Source organism: Pinus tabuliformis, chromosome 8, assembly GCF_031772625.1.
Source record: "Pinus tabuliformis cultivar Carrire ecotype Pingquan chromosome 8, CPIR1, whole genome shotgun sequence".
In the NCBI taxonomy this organism is placed as follows: Eukaryota; Viridiplantae; Streptophyta; class Pinopsida; order Pinales; family Pinaceae; genus Pinus; species Pinus tabuliformis.
In genome coordinates this window covers 1380659184-1380674511 of record NC_142294.1, presented here as the reverse complement: position 1 = coordinate 1380674511, position 15328 = coordinate 1380659184, and the positions used below count along the sequence as shown (strand labels likewise).

The following is a 15328-nucleotide window of genomic DNA, read 5'->3' as shown; positions in this document are numbered from 1 at the left end:
AAAGATTATTTAGACATTAAATTGTAATTAATTACACTGAATATAATAAATTTTATCCCACAGGAATTTTTATTATATTTATGTGATTAATTAGGATAAAATTTCATAACCTACCCACAGGAGTTATGAATTGATAAGTTTTATCATAAAGTTTTATTGAATCTGTTTGAATTGAAAATTTAGCCCACAGGCAATTTTCATGTCATTTGATTCAATTCTTTTTAGCATGTTTTACATTGGTAAAACATGAAAGTTCATAAAGTTTTATTGAGTCTGTTTGAATTGAAAATTTAGCCCACAGGCAATTTTCATGTCATTTGATTCAATTCTTTTTTGCATGATTTACATTGGTAAAACATGAAAGTTCATAAAGTTTTATTGAGTCTGTTTGAATTGAAAATTTAGCCCACAGGAAATTTTCATGTCATTTGATTCAATTCTTTTTTGCATGATTTACATTGGTAAAACATGAAAGTTCATAAAGTTTTATTGAGTCTGTTTGAATTGAAAATTTAGCCCACAGGCAATTTTCATGTCATTTGATTCAATTCTTTTTTGCATGATTTACATTGGTAAAACATGAAAGTTCATAAAGTTTTATTGAGTCTGTTTGAATTGAAAATTTAGCCCACAGGCAATTTTCATGTCATTTGATTCAATTCTTTTTTGCATGATTTACATTGGTAAAACATGAAAGTTATTAAGCCTCAATTTCAACATAAGCATGTGATCCTTTATTTTGATGCAGCAATACAACCTGCAAATTTCTCTGAAATTCGTTGTGACATTCCCGAACTTAAGGGAGATAACTACAAGATTTGGAAGGAGAGGATTCTCCTTCATTTAGGGTGGATGGACATAGATTATGCTATCAGGAAAGATGAACCATCGGCACTCACTAATACCAGCACTGCAGCGGACGTCGCACTTTATGAACGATGGGAGCGATCCAATCGTCTAAGCATGATGTTCATTAAGACTAAAATTTCAGCTGGTATTCGAGGTTTCGTTGATCAGCATGACAAGGTCCGAGACTTGTTGAAGGCCATTGATGAACAATTCGTCTCTTCAGACAAGGCACTAGCAAGCACCCTAATCATGAAGTTCTCATCCCTGAGGCTCACCAGTGTGAAAGGTGTGCGCGAGCACATCATGCAGATGAGGGACATTGTGGCTCAATTGAAGAAACTCGAGGTTGAAATATCGGAGTCCTTCCTAGTGCACTACATCCTGAACACCCTTCCGCACCAATATGGACCTTTCAAAATCTTATACAACACACATAAGGATAAATGGTCAATTAATGAACTCATGACTATGTGTGTTCAAGAGGAAGAGAGACTGGTGATGGAACTGGGAGAGAGTGCAATGCTGGCAACGCGTGGAAAGGGCAAATCTCAAGCCAATCGGAAAGGGAAAGGTAAAGCACCTCCCCAAGCTGATATCAAGAAGGTTTCCAAGTGTTTTTTCTGTAAGAAGAAGGGACACATGAAGAAGGAATGCGCCAAATATCAGAAATGGCTTGCACACAAAGGGTTTGCAGAACCTAAGGAAGCCAGTGGGAAGTGAGCAAAGCATCTTATCAGGAAACAAGATGGGCTCGCATGTGGAAGCTATAGGAACATGTTATTTAGCTTTAAGTAGTGGTTTTGTTTTGAAGTTAGAAAAGACCTTTTATGTTCCAAGTTTTTCTAGAAACTTGATCTCAGTTTCAAGGCTTGTACCTTTTGGATATTCCTTAAACTTTTCAAAAAAGAATTTTTCAGTCTATTCTATAAATCTGATTATGTTGGGAATGGTATTTTGTCTAATGGTCTTTACTGCATTAATTTACAAAACAATGTCACATATGATTCAATGCATGTTCACACTGGCACTAAAGGATGATGGTTATTAACACTTCTTCTGCAACCAAAAGCTCTTCCTCGTGTAGATTAAAGCATTATTCCCAGTGCTCTGCATTACTAAATAAATAGGGGTCGCCCTCATAAACCTTATCCTTATCCTCGATGTTGGCGAAAATCACTGTCAAAAACCCCTTCATTCATAATCTCAAATCTATCTCTCCTTGAGGTTGCCATTTATATTGAATCCATTGCTCTTAACTCTTTTTCTATAGGCCAACCTCCAACAAACTTGCCACTGAAAGCATGGTCTTTCATTTATATACACTGATCTTCCAAATTGTTCGGAGGAATTACAAATTTGGGGTTTTTAGCCACCTTTCATAAACATTGGCTACACAAACTGACATAACACTGTGCCACAAAGATTATAATTTCATTAGCATTTCCACTACCCCCAAACCTATTTGCTTTGTTTGCACTTTGCTTCAAATGTCCTATCACAACATTCCTTAAGGAGAGGTTTGATCCCCATAGATTTTGTGGTCCATTCTTGGGCAGGACTATGTATGCATGAGAGTTTATCTAATCCTAGGAAAGACTATATACGTATGAAAGCTGCTCTAGGCATGATTTCTTCAGTTGAAAAAAAAAACATATCTACTAAAAACAACAAATAAATTCTACTCAAGTTAATAAGGCATGAATGGAAACGTTGAAGCTACAAATTTCTGACTTCTTTTGCTAGTGCCATGGTGCATTATTTTTTTTGGGTTTACTCTCTAACTAGCTCGACAATTGCAGAAAAAACCTTTCATATTTATTTCATACTATCTGGATATGAACCTCAACCCATTCATGAGACACTTCCTTTCATTTCTATTTCATACTTCCTCGATATGAACCTCAACGAGTTGATTAAACACTTTTCTATTTAGATGTCACAGGACCATGAATAATACACTTTGATGTTGGTAACGATAATGATTTCAATTTTGATATCTTTAATGAAAACAAATTGAACAAATGTTCCACACCATGTACAACTCCTCTTACCTATCAATGAAGCTTATAATTTACCTTTCATTAACGCCTTCTATAGTTACTCGTATAACTTACAATGTGGAAAATCGAGAGCACATAGTGGCTTTGAGCATAGGACTATCTCCCCCCTCTTGGGAGCGTTCAACCTTTCCTAGGCTTCCATCTTCCCCTTTTGAATGGCAAAATTCCTCATTGTCCGTTCTCTCAATTGCCACAACCGAATAAGTGGCACCCTTCTTGAACATAACCCATGGGTTGAAATGACACCCTTCTTAAATAAAGTTTTGTTCAATTATTTAATCTCATACATATATATATGAAATTGGTAAAATATATACATTAACATTTAAAATTAGAGCACCCTATAATAAATAAAGTAACATTTAAATTTAGCTTATAATTTTATTTTAAATTATTATTATTATTAATTATAAAAAAAATTAATATATAAGTTATATATATAAGGATATTTGAAATATGGAATATGATTATTAGACAGAGATTAATCTTATTTTATTATGAAGATTCTTAATTTGTAAATAGACTTTGTTACAATACCATGGCTTATGAATACCACATACCTCAAAAACCATAACTCATTTCATGTGACACTTCGTCATATAATATTTTTTAATTAATCAGTTTAATTGAAATAAGAATAAGGGCATAACCATTTTAGAGATAAATCTCAACCTTTGATTTGTGGATACTACTAACGATATTTTAGAATATTCTATGGAGGTTAAATTTTTAACATCCACCTAATAATTATTGATAATTAAATTAAAATTTTGGAAGCCCAATTTCATAATAAACATACATGTAAATATAAATAAAAACAAAAAACATTCCAATAATACATAAACATCAACCATTTCTATTAAAAAACATAAAATAGAGTTATGACATTTGGTGATCACCAAATTTAATAATTTTCATTCATTTATGAAAATAACAAGTTTCTAATTAGAATTAAACATTAAGTAAATTATAATATTGAAGCTTTATTTCCTCCATATTAATCCATGCTTACATAAGGGGAATACTTAAATACCTAAAGGTAGCAATGTGAATCAGCCTTAGTCATTAAATACCAAGTCAATCAAATTATTATTTCATTCAAACTAAATTAAATATAGTACAACTATATAAATTAAATGATCGACAAATGAAACCAAATATCAAAGGACAAACTTTATGATACATCTCAAGTTGCTAAAAATAAAAAATCATAAAATTTAACTACATTATAACTTTATTATTATTAATAAAAATAGATATAAGTTAAACATATATACAAATTAAAAAACATCTAACAAGATTATTAGCCATCCAAATTCACTTCTACTTGGTTTTATTATAATACCAAATGCTGAAAAAAAATAAAAATCAACCTTTAATTTGTGAATGATATTAAAAATATCTTATTTATTAAAATTAAATTCTTATATTTTCTTTACCTTTAATACTATTAATAATTAAATTAAAATTTTAAAATATTTTTAAATAAAAGCTTATTAATATAAGGCTTTCAAAACGAGAACAAATATAACTCAGAGATTCTTCGAATAAATATAATATGCAAATATTAGAGTCTTAGAATGGCAATACCGTAAGTCTAATGATGAGAGTTGACAAGTTCGTATTCGAGGGAGTTCATTTGGCGTTGAACTTATGTTGATTATAAATTATTGTATCTAACAGTATGGCTCAAAGTTTATCCATCTGATTTAACTTTGGTAAAATTTTTAGAAATTTATTGAATTATTAATAATTATTAGGTAGATTGTAGTAATTTATTTCGGTAAAATATTTTAAAATATTCATACTAGTATACATTAATTAAAAATTCAGATTTGTTGTCAAAATAGTTAGATCATTTTCTTCATTTTAATTAAATTGATTAATTAAATAAAATGTTAGATGAACAAGTGCCTTATGGAATAAGTTATGATTTTTTTTAACATATGATATTAATAAATCATGGTTTCACCCATCTTATTATAACAAAGTTTATTTACAAATTCAAAATCTCTCTATTAAAATAGAGTAATTTTTTATAATTAAAAATATCTTTATATATATATATATATATATATATATATTAAATTAAAAATATTCTTTTATATTTTACTTAAACATTTATATATTTAAGTTATATGTAATTTTTTTATAATTAATGATAATAATAATAATTTAAAATACAGTTCAATTTAATTAATTTTTTAAATTTAATAAAATAAAATATATAAAAAATTTAATATTTTAATGTTTATTATAAATTCGAATTCCACCCTCTTTCTTTCTTTTTTTTTCATAAAACTGCCTGAGATGAAAAAGAAACCATGGTGCACTAAAGCTTTTAAGCGGTAGAGTATGGAAGAAAGTGGACCAGTGAGGATTGAAAAATAGCTAAGCGCTTACTAGAGTGAGATAGCGAAATAACCAAACGCATACTCTTTACGGGAATGAGAGTCTCTTATTTTACGCTATATCTTATATCGCCGGTATCTAATTAGCATCTCTTCTACTATCTCAGGGGGAATCACTTGCTTCAAGAGAGAACACATTACACAAATCCATCGATTGGTTTATTCAACGGCAAAGCAATCTTAAATTCAATCATCTAAATAAATAAAGAACCATTTATTTTAACTCCCGACTTACCATGTCATACTCAATTTTAATTCTTGATTAGAAAAATCAACATAGATTATATTAAGAAAATATAATAATCTGATTACATATAAAAATCCTTTCAGATTCTTGTGACTGATAAAATCAAGTATGTTCAATCGACAGATAACCAAATGCCCCCAAAAAAAGAAGATCCTGACAGTCCGAAATACTTACATATTTTGATTTTAAGAATCAGCAAACATATTCCATGATGCATAGAGAAAAATATCAGAGAAAATGACTCCCACACACAATTTTTAACTCTTGACTTACCATCTCATACTCAATTGCAAGGACTAATTAATATGCTTTGAATATATTATTCTTATAAATTGAGTTTTAATTAAGATTTGTTTGATTGGATATTTTGTATTTAATTTCCCATTCCATACTCAAGTGCAAGGACTAATTAAGATCTCTTCTTTCGACTGATTATTTTTGTAAATTAAGTTTTAATTAAAATTTATTTGACGACGATTTTGTATTTATTTGATTGGATTTTTTTTTTTTCTGTAAAATGAATTTATTATTTTTGTATATATATATATAAGTATAAAGATATATAAATTTAGTTTAATTTTTAATAATATAAATATTTAAAAATATTATATTTGAAATATTTTTTTTAACAAATTTAAATTCATAAAATTATTATTGTCTCATAAAATTGCTTAAAATGGATTTAGATTTTAAAATATCATTACAAAAACCAATGTTTTTATTTCAAAAACTGCTTTACCTTAGAATTAAATAATATGGGAAAAGAAACCATTAAAAAGGATAAAAAGTTAAATAAGTAAGGGCATTTGCTCTTTAAAAAGACCGAAATGAATGCAAAATACAAATAAATGTATCTATAAAATTTGAATAACTAGACCATATTTCAAAGTATTTCATCTTATGGATACTTATAATTGCACCCAAAATACAGAAACAATTCAAAAACATAAATAATTAAGGCCGTTTCTTCTTTAAAAATGTATTGAAATGAAGGTAAAATACAAAACAAATTTATCCTTAAAAATTAAATGAGTAAACAGTATTTCATCTGATGGATATTAGGATGAATCAATTACAAAAGAGCAGGATAAATTTTAATTTTAAGAAACCCTCCATATTAGTCCTCCAACTAAACAATTTCCAAATTTATCACTGATCTTTAAATTACCCTAGTAGTATGATAAGTACGGAGAAGTACAATGATAATACAAGATAATACAATGCGAAATTGCGTAGGCGGATTTTCACGTTGGCGCTACAGTCCCTGATGAAGATCGAAAGCTGTACGATCGATATCGGAGGACATCGAGGAAGAAGTTACTGTACTGCTTGATGTTGTGTCAGAACTAGGTGCCTCAACACGATCCAGATCAATGAAAGCAGGCGTTGCGGGGGAAGGAACATATTCTCTCTCGCTCGTCAGCATCGACACCACCCGAGACATTGAAGGCCGCAACGACGGAGGTGCTTGAGTGCACAGAAGACCAATCTTAATCACTCTAATCCCTTCCTCGCACGAATAGCTACCCTCGAACGTAGAATCCATAATTTCTAAAGCTCTCTCTGCGTTATAGTCTCCATGCCTGCTAATTCACCATTGTCAACAAAACATAGAGCTTTAGTTAGAAAGGATTCATACTTCTATGGATATGTCTGAAAATATCATCTACTTCAAAGATGAGATCCACATTAGCCATACTCGTTCGATGAGAAACTCCGCGTCTTGAGCCAAACTCTGATTCTTTCTCCCGCTGATAATTTCAAGTAGAAGCACTCCAAAGCTGAATACATCTGCTTTCTCTGTTAGCTGTCCGCGGTACGCGTACTCAGGCGACAGGTAACCGCTGCACAATAGTTTGTACAATGAAATCTCCATATCTTAATAATCCTCTCAAAGTTATATGAGCGATACTGAAATAGAATACTTACAAAGTTCCTGCAACTTTAGTGCTGACATGGGTTTTATCGTCATTAAAAAGCTTGGCTAAGCCAAAGTCTGTTATTTTGGGTTTGTGTTTATGATCGAGTAAAATGTTTCTTGGTTTAATATCTCTATGAATTATTCGAATGTCAGATTCTTCGTGAAGATAAGCCAGCCCACGCGCAGTTCCAAGTATGATTTCATACCTCTGTCTCCAATTGAGTAAATGGCGTTTTTTCGCATCTACAAAACATACACTAAAAACATTAGCAAGGTACACACACAATCTCAATACTCCAACAAGTCAGAATCTGTGCAGCCATTAAAGAGGGAGAAGCTACCGAATATAATATTGTCGAGGCTACCGTTCTGGTGATACTCGTAAACTAGTAGCCTTTCTGAATTTATAACTGAGCAGCCAAGTAGTTTCACTAGGTTTCTGTGCTGAATACGACTGATCAAATTTATTTCATTCAGAAATTCCACATCTCCTTGACTTGAACCTATTTTCAACCGTTTCACTGCAACCTGGCTGCCATCTGGTAGATCCCCCTACCAATCAAAAAAAACATTATGGAAGGTCAAAAATATTTCTGTGGTTTTTCCATTAACCTTGGGATCTTGGTGAATTGAGAATTCTGTGATCCTTAATAAGTTTATAGAAAAAATTTAGGTGATAAAAACATCCAGGTTATTTGTCCACGTTTTTTAGAACCAGTAAGTGTGGTTCATCCAAGAACTAAATCATAGCAACAAATTAAATAGAGATGGCTAGAAAAAAGCAATTAATTTTGACCACAGGAAACAACTATAATTGATTAGACTATAGTTGAATTTGACTGAATCAAGGGAAAGGGAAGTTTATTAATTAATTAGTTAATTTGTTAAATTTAATAATTTTAAATAAATTTAATATGTAACTCATTATATCTGTTAATAGTTATTAAAAATTCTTTTCAATTTCAAACTAAGTATATTAGATGTGAAAAATTAAGGTAAAATTAAAGTTTATTGATTAAATAATTAGTTAGTTTAATTTAATTGATTAACTTGTTTCCCATCAATCGATATGCATTATCTTCTTATCATGGCCTGTGGAAGTTTAATAATTGGTTAGTTAATTAATTAATAAGTTAATTTGTTAGGTTTAATGATTTAATTCTATATGTAACTTAATATATCCGTTAAAAAAAATATTATGAGAAAACTAAATAAATTATATGCAAAAACTTTTATTATGCAATAAATTTAGGAAAAATTCAAGATTACTGATTAAATAATCAGTTAGTTTAATATAATGCTTAACTTGTTTCCCATGTATATTTATTTAAACTGATATGCATTAACATCCTTTAATTCACATAAATGAAGGATTATGGGGTTAGGAAAAAATATAAATGTTTAGTAGATTATTTGTTTATTCATTGTATTTTGATTTCATTTAAATGGATGAGTTAGTAAAACTATTATGCATTAAACAGTTAATATTTTTAATAGATTTATATAATTTAAATATACTAGTTTTTAAATAAAGTTATTAATTTCAATAAAATAATTTGAATTAAAAAGAAATATTTAAAAAGAACCTAACCTAATCAAAAAAGAGATAATAAATAAAAAAGAGGGGAACAAAGGGGAATTCAAATAATACACCAGCAGAGAGAATAAAAAAGAAAGGAAACACCCAAATTTAAGAAGGGAAAAAAGGGGAAAAAGGGAGAGGCGGGGAAAGGGGAGGAGAGGGCAGGGATCCAGCAGGTGCTAATCCTCCCGCCGTGATCACTGTTGAGATTGCTCTGCCTTATTTCGATTTCTATGGCCTCCTCAATACATCTATGATGCTTGGTCTTCTGCATGTTCTGCTAAGGCTGAAATCCAATTTAATTTTTAATAACTATTAAAAAATATAACTAACAAATTAACTAATTAATTATTTATCTAACAAATTAATAAATTTTCCCTTCCCTTGACCCAGTCAAATTCAACTATAGTCCAGTCAATTATAATCATTTCCATTGGCTAGCCATTTGAAAGAAGGTCTTTCTATTTAATTTGTTGCCACGATGAACCACTGGCTAATTCAAAATATGTAATTCTATAAAATTAAATTGGATTTAACATTAAACGCTAACCTTATATACGCAGCCAAAACCACCTTCCCCGAGCTTTTTCTGCGCGTTAAAATTAGATGTAGCGTTTCTCAAAGTATCGTATTTGAAAATAAGCTCGGGATTTGCTGTACTCACAGACAAGTCGCCTGCAAAAATAATTGGAGGGCGTCAAATTAACTTGCGGTAAAGAAGTGGGACAGCAGTTCATACAACACGCTGAATATTTAGCAACTTCAAGACCTCCAGTACGAGAAAGATATTCCAGGTGTTTCCGACGAGAGGAAGATTTCCATCTGCAAAGAGATGTGGCTGCAATCAATCCAGCAATAGCTGCTACTACGCCGACGGTTATCCGAAGCACGTTAGATCTTCCCGCCTATGCACAAATTTGCACATGAATTCTCAGACAATTGCCATTGTTTTATCTCACTAAAATAAATTCTTTATAGAACCGCCACTATATTCTTGATAATTAAAAACCATATATAGTTATCTGTGCTTTATTTCGCTAAAATGATGTCTTCACAGAACTGTCACTATATTCCTGATAATTATAAGCTATGTAAAAGATTATACTGGATTCTGGAGGGCTTTCTTGGGGAGCCGGCGACGTAGACTGCGAGAGAATCCAAGTGTTGAAAAATGGATAAACCTCGGACCGCAAATAGCAGTTCGCAGATGCGAATTGTGACCCAAGAGCTCCAGCTGTGCAGTTGTAATATATTTTGGACAACGCAAACTGTAAGCACGCCTCGCAATCTTGTCTGGACAGAGCTCTCGAACACTGCGCCAAGCTGTAGATACGGTCTGTCGAGTTATAAGGCGGAGCTTCGTCCTCTGCAGCAAAAAGACTGGGACTCTTGGCAGCTTTATACAGAACATTTTGTAGCATGGCCCTAATAGTGATTGTGAACTCTGGCTGACTGTTTTCCCCATTGTTGCACCCAAGATAGTATTCGGCTCTCTCACTAAAATTGTTGGAAAAACTATGATTGTCGTAACTTAAGAAGCAGCCGTCCAGCATAATAGTTGCAGAAGTTAGAACAGATGCAGGAGTTCCGTTGCATCCATTATTGCCGGATATAATAGTCGTACTCGCAGTCGCCACGCACTGTTTGCAATCGGAGGAATTTAAGTCTCCCCTGCATTGGGCAACCCCATAAACCGTACTGTGGCTGTTTTGCCCGTCATCATGACTAGATGTATTGAATCCACTGGTAGAAACGTTCCCCACCAGTGAGTCCAAAACCAGGTCTAGACTACTCTGGAAGGCGCTTTTGTTCGTATATTCGCTATTCTCACAAAACTCCACAATGATATTATTGTACGGATCAGCCGCTGATAGGGGTGTAAGAATACACAAACTTACGATAAGTACGATGGTATTGATGAATCGTTTTATCATCATCGCCATCTGTCGGGCATCAGCGCAACTCTTTGCCATATGCTAAATTAGTCAGTGGTGCTGGTATGGCAAATTCCAGTCACAGCATTCATTTGCAGTTTGGTATTCTTAGGCAATGGCAATGGCAAATTTCATTTATCCTTAAGTTTAATGTATAGGGAATTATATATATATATATATATATATAATTTTGAGCAATTTATCATTAAATGAAATTATTTTGGTTATGATAAATTTCTTATTACTTTGACTAAATATTTATTTTATTTTGACTAAATTTTAATATATTTTTTACTAAAATCATAATTATTTTCTATAATAATAAAATATATTATTAAGTTATCATTATTTTTTATTTAAAATGGTTACAAAAATATAATAACTTAAAAAGAAGATCTTATGCAATCTCTTTTATTCCATTATTCTTAGATTTTCTTGTCATTTAAAATATAGAAATAAATTTAACATATTTTTATTCTGTGTCGATCTAATAATAAAAATCTATTATTTAAGTAAATTTTCACAAAATTTTATTAAACCTGATTGAAAATATAAAAAAGACAACCTTAAAATATAAATATTTAGATAACTAATAGGAAGGGTTATCCATGCATGGCGCGTGAATGATTGCTTCCGTTGACTACGAACTACGCGTTGGAATATTGATGATCTCAGTAGTGTCCATGCTTAAATGAAGGCTTAAAAATTCGATCCTCATCGAGTAATCTAAGGAGGCCACGTATTGATGATCTCACCAATGAGTATGGGATTAAAAATTCGATTATCGGACAGTAGTTCAAGGTTGTGTTTCTTTTTTGGAAAACAATCGAAATTTTGGCACGAGAGTTATTGAAATACGGGGCTTTCAAGTTTTAAGATTTTGACATGTTAAATTCATTTCAACCATCCAAAATACTATACTCTATTAGAGTAGGGAGCAATATCATATCATGAGAATAATATTATATTATTGGTTGGGAGTGATATAATATTATCGAAATTTTGTTGAAAAAATTGTTATAATATATTTGGGATTTTATATTGTAAGGTATAAAAAATGAAGTTCAAAGTTAATGAAAATATATAAAAAAATATTAATGAAAAAATAAAGACTTATTATATCTAATGAAAGAAATAGTTTTTTAAATTGGAAAAATGTATTGAATTCATATTGATAGATAATTAAATAATATACATAATTTATCATTTTATTAAATAAAAAAACTATAATTTAACTATTACATTATGTTATTCTTTAATAAATTTTAATAGAAATATTTTTTAATAAATAATCAAATTAAAAATATTATTTTACATGATACAGTCAAATTATGACGAGAGAAATTTTCAATCTAAACAAAATTTTCACTCATTAAACGAGGCCACCTATAATTAATTTTATAAGATATCCTTATTTGACTCTAGCAATATCGATGTATTAATATATTATAGTTGTGGCTATACTTTACTTTTAATGCAGTTGTTTAATGATAGTGGTAAAACCGTGGCTAAAAAATAATATATAAAATATCTTTATTTGACTCTAGCAATATCGATGTATTAATATATTATAGCTGTGGCTATACTTTACTTTTAATGCAGTTGTTTAATGATAGTGGTAAAACCGTGGCTCAAAAATAATTATTATAAACTTTAATGTATGCTTAATATTTAAATTTTATCGGTGGCAAAATATATTTTATATAAATATGTATAATTTATTATTTTATAAAATAAAAAACCTATAATTTAACTATGACATCATGTTAGGTTATTCTAAATCTTATGTTTAGTGTTATTTTTATTCTAATTTAAATTTATTAGAAATTTATTTTTATTGTAGATTGATTAAGGTTTATAAATTTTTTTATATGCAATTTTTTAAGAGTGTAAGACTTAAAAAATATTGCACTTTAATATATTTTTTATTACTCTCTTAACTAAAGTGATGTACTATTTTTTTGTTGAAATTAATTTTTATTTATATTTTTATGATTTTAAAAAGTGTAAAAATAACTAAAGGCATTGTTATTTCTGGAAATACAAGAGGAGACGCCATGTTAGTAGTTAGGGTCTCAATTGTGAAGAAACACAGAATTAGTTATGGTTCAAAAAAGGGGAGTGATACAAAAAAGGAAAAATCTTCCAATTTTAAGGATGATTTTTCCTACAAGGATAATGATCACAGTTGGAAAGAAATGACATGAGTGGAATATGTTTTTATAAACAAGATTGCAGGAGAGAAAGATAATTTGGAAATACAACTGAGGTGTGAGTAGAAGATAAAGAGACAATTCTTGTATAGAAAAATAATTCAACTGTTTAAGGAAGGATGTTACTAGGACTAAGGAGGTGAAATTATGAAAATTATTGATTGTTTCATGACAGAAAAGGAGCCTAGAGTTGGGGTGAATTTTTTGGGGTAACAATTCATTGGTTGGGATGAGCGTGGTAATTCTTATTGTATTCCTCAAAAGTTCAAATAAGTATTTGGGTTATTTGTGATCGTTTGTTGAGCATATAAATTTCAAGTTGGGTTAGGATTGAAGCAGAAATAAAAATGAAAACAAGAAATTATTAATTATGGGTTTTGAAGAGAAAAAAACATTTTTCTTTTGATCTCTAACATGACATAACAAATTTGGTGAAATAATTTCTATATAACTATTAAGATTTGTTGATTTTATTGTATATGAATACATTATAGTTCTAAATGTTTTATGATTAAAAGGATCTCTGAAAAACTATGTGTGTAAAGGGGATTAAAAGGGTGGAGAAGTATTAAAAAGAAAAACTTGATCTATCTTCTTGAATCCTGATGGATTTCTCTGGACGAAAAAAAATAAAACCAATAAGGAAACCGAGAAATAAGAGCAACAATCGTTGTTTATATATATATATATATATATAACCAAAAGAACTGATACAATAATATTTTAATGAACCTTGGAATACATGGACATACGTAAACAGAAAAGCTTACCAAAGCTTACCTATACAGTCATAGTGGTGTATATTAATGTTCAAGAACAACTGCATAATATAATATGTAAACAAAAGAATGTATGGAAGACAGAGACAAGCTTAGTATGTGTAGAGTCTAGTAATAAGAACCAGGATTTTCATGCCAACCTGTGAATGCATATAATCCTTGTCTATTTAGTAATAGCTCCATGGAAAATTAATATAGAATGTCAGATGCAGGAGTCTTACATTGTTTTATGGCATATATATAATGTTTGTATGTGTATAAAACTAAAAGTAGGAAAACTAGCTGATATAGAGAGATAATACTATAATAACCCCCATCAATAATTTTGAACGTGTCTATCTATAAATGCAAAGAAGGGAGCATTATTCTCGAACCATTCTGATGAAAACTTATTATATTCCTATGTTCCAGAGGAAGAAAATTAGTACATAAATTCAATATTTAGTGTTTAAAAAGTTTACACATGGAGTTCTGGCTAATTTCCTTATGGTCGTAGTCAAACCAAAAGAAATTCAACAATGTTTAAGTGATATGAAACTCTTAATAAATATGTTCGAATATTTTTTTCAGACTACAGGTATCTAACCATGTTCCTATATAAATACACACAAAAGAATCTCACGGTAGTAGCCCCTCTGGCTACACGAAATATTCCACCAAAAATCAACCAGGATATGCTAAGGCTTAACATGATATAGGATTAAACTCAACCAGGTGATGTAATCCTCCGAAATAGAACTTGCGACAAAGACATTATGCAAGAAATTAAATGCGTTGAAAATCGTAGGTAAAAGAATACATCCATGATAAATTTCTTTTACATTGAGCTTCCAAGTGCCAGAACATAACAAACCTGCAACATCATTATTGTTAGCAAAAATGGCTGGCAGAAGGAAAACCCCAAGTAATTTTGAAGAGAAAGGGTAGCAGGGTATGAACTAAAGGTTACCCGTAAGCGATATCCTTGTCGGGAAAGTAAAAAAAAATCACTGAAAATGAGGGAGAAATATCGTGGTTAGGGGGTTCAAAGAAGAACAAAAAAAAAAAAAGAATAATACTTGAATGACCTCATAGGATGTAACAATGAAGTCAGGAATCCTTGTAGTAATATGTTGTGACAGAGAGGGGAAAAGAAAATCCATGTGAAGATAAGGAAATAGAAACCAAATTAACCTAACTCAGAATTCGTAAACCAACCAGAAGGAAAAAATTAAAAATTAATAAGTTGAGGAGAAATCTTTTAAAGAAACAAATGAGGAAGGAAAATAACTTAACAAATTAAATTAAATTAAAAAAAATACTCATTTTATACCTGTTCAATCTACTTACAAA

The 15328-nt window shown here is 30.3% G+C and overlaps 1 protein-coding gene across 1 annotated transcript; it reads right to left on the bottom strand.

Annotated features, from left to right (window-relative positions):
* Window positions 1-6822: 6822 nt before the first annotated feature.
* On the bottom strand, window positions 6823-11013 carry LOC149240687 (cysteine-rich receptor-like protein kinase 42). Its single transcript, XM_089370279.1, has 7 exons — window positions 10126-11013; window positions 9840-9975; window positions 9621-9745; window positions 7830-8040; window positions 7497-7731; window positions 7256-7411; window positions 6823-7150 (listed from the first exon to the last, which is right to left on the bottom strand). The coding sequence occupies exons 1-7, from the start codon at window positions 11011-11013 to the stop codon at window positions 6823-6825; spliced, it is 2079 nt and encodes a 692-aa protein (XP_089226405.1).
* Window positions 11014-15328: the final 4315 nt, after the last annotated feature.

Coding starts and splice junctions, on each gene's coding strand:
- LOC149240687 (XM_089370279.1), bottom strand. CDS start 11,013: ATGGCGATGATGATAAAACGATTCATCAATACCATCGTACTTATCGTA. Junction 7,412..7,496: donor ACTAAAGTTGCAGGAACTTT/GTAAGTATTCTA, acceptor ACTATTGTGCAG/CGGTTACCTGTCGCCTGAGT. Junction 7,151..7,255: donor ATCGAACGAGTATGGCTAAT/GTGGATCTCATC, acceptor GTGAATTAGCAG/GCATGGAGACTATAACGCAG.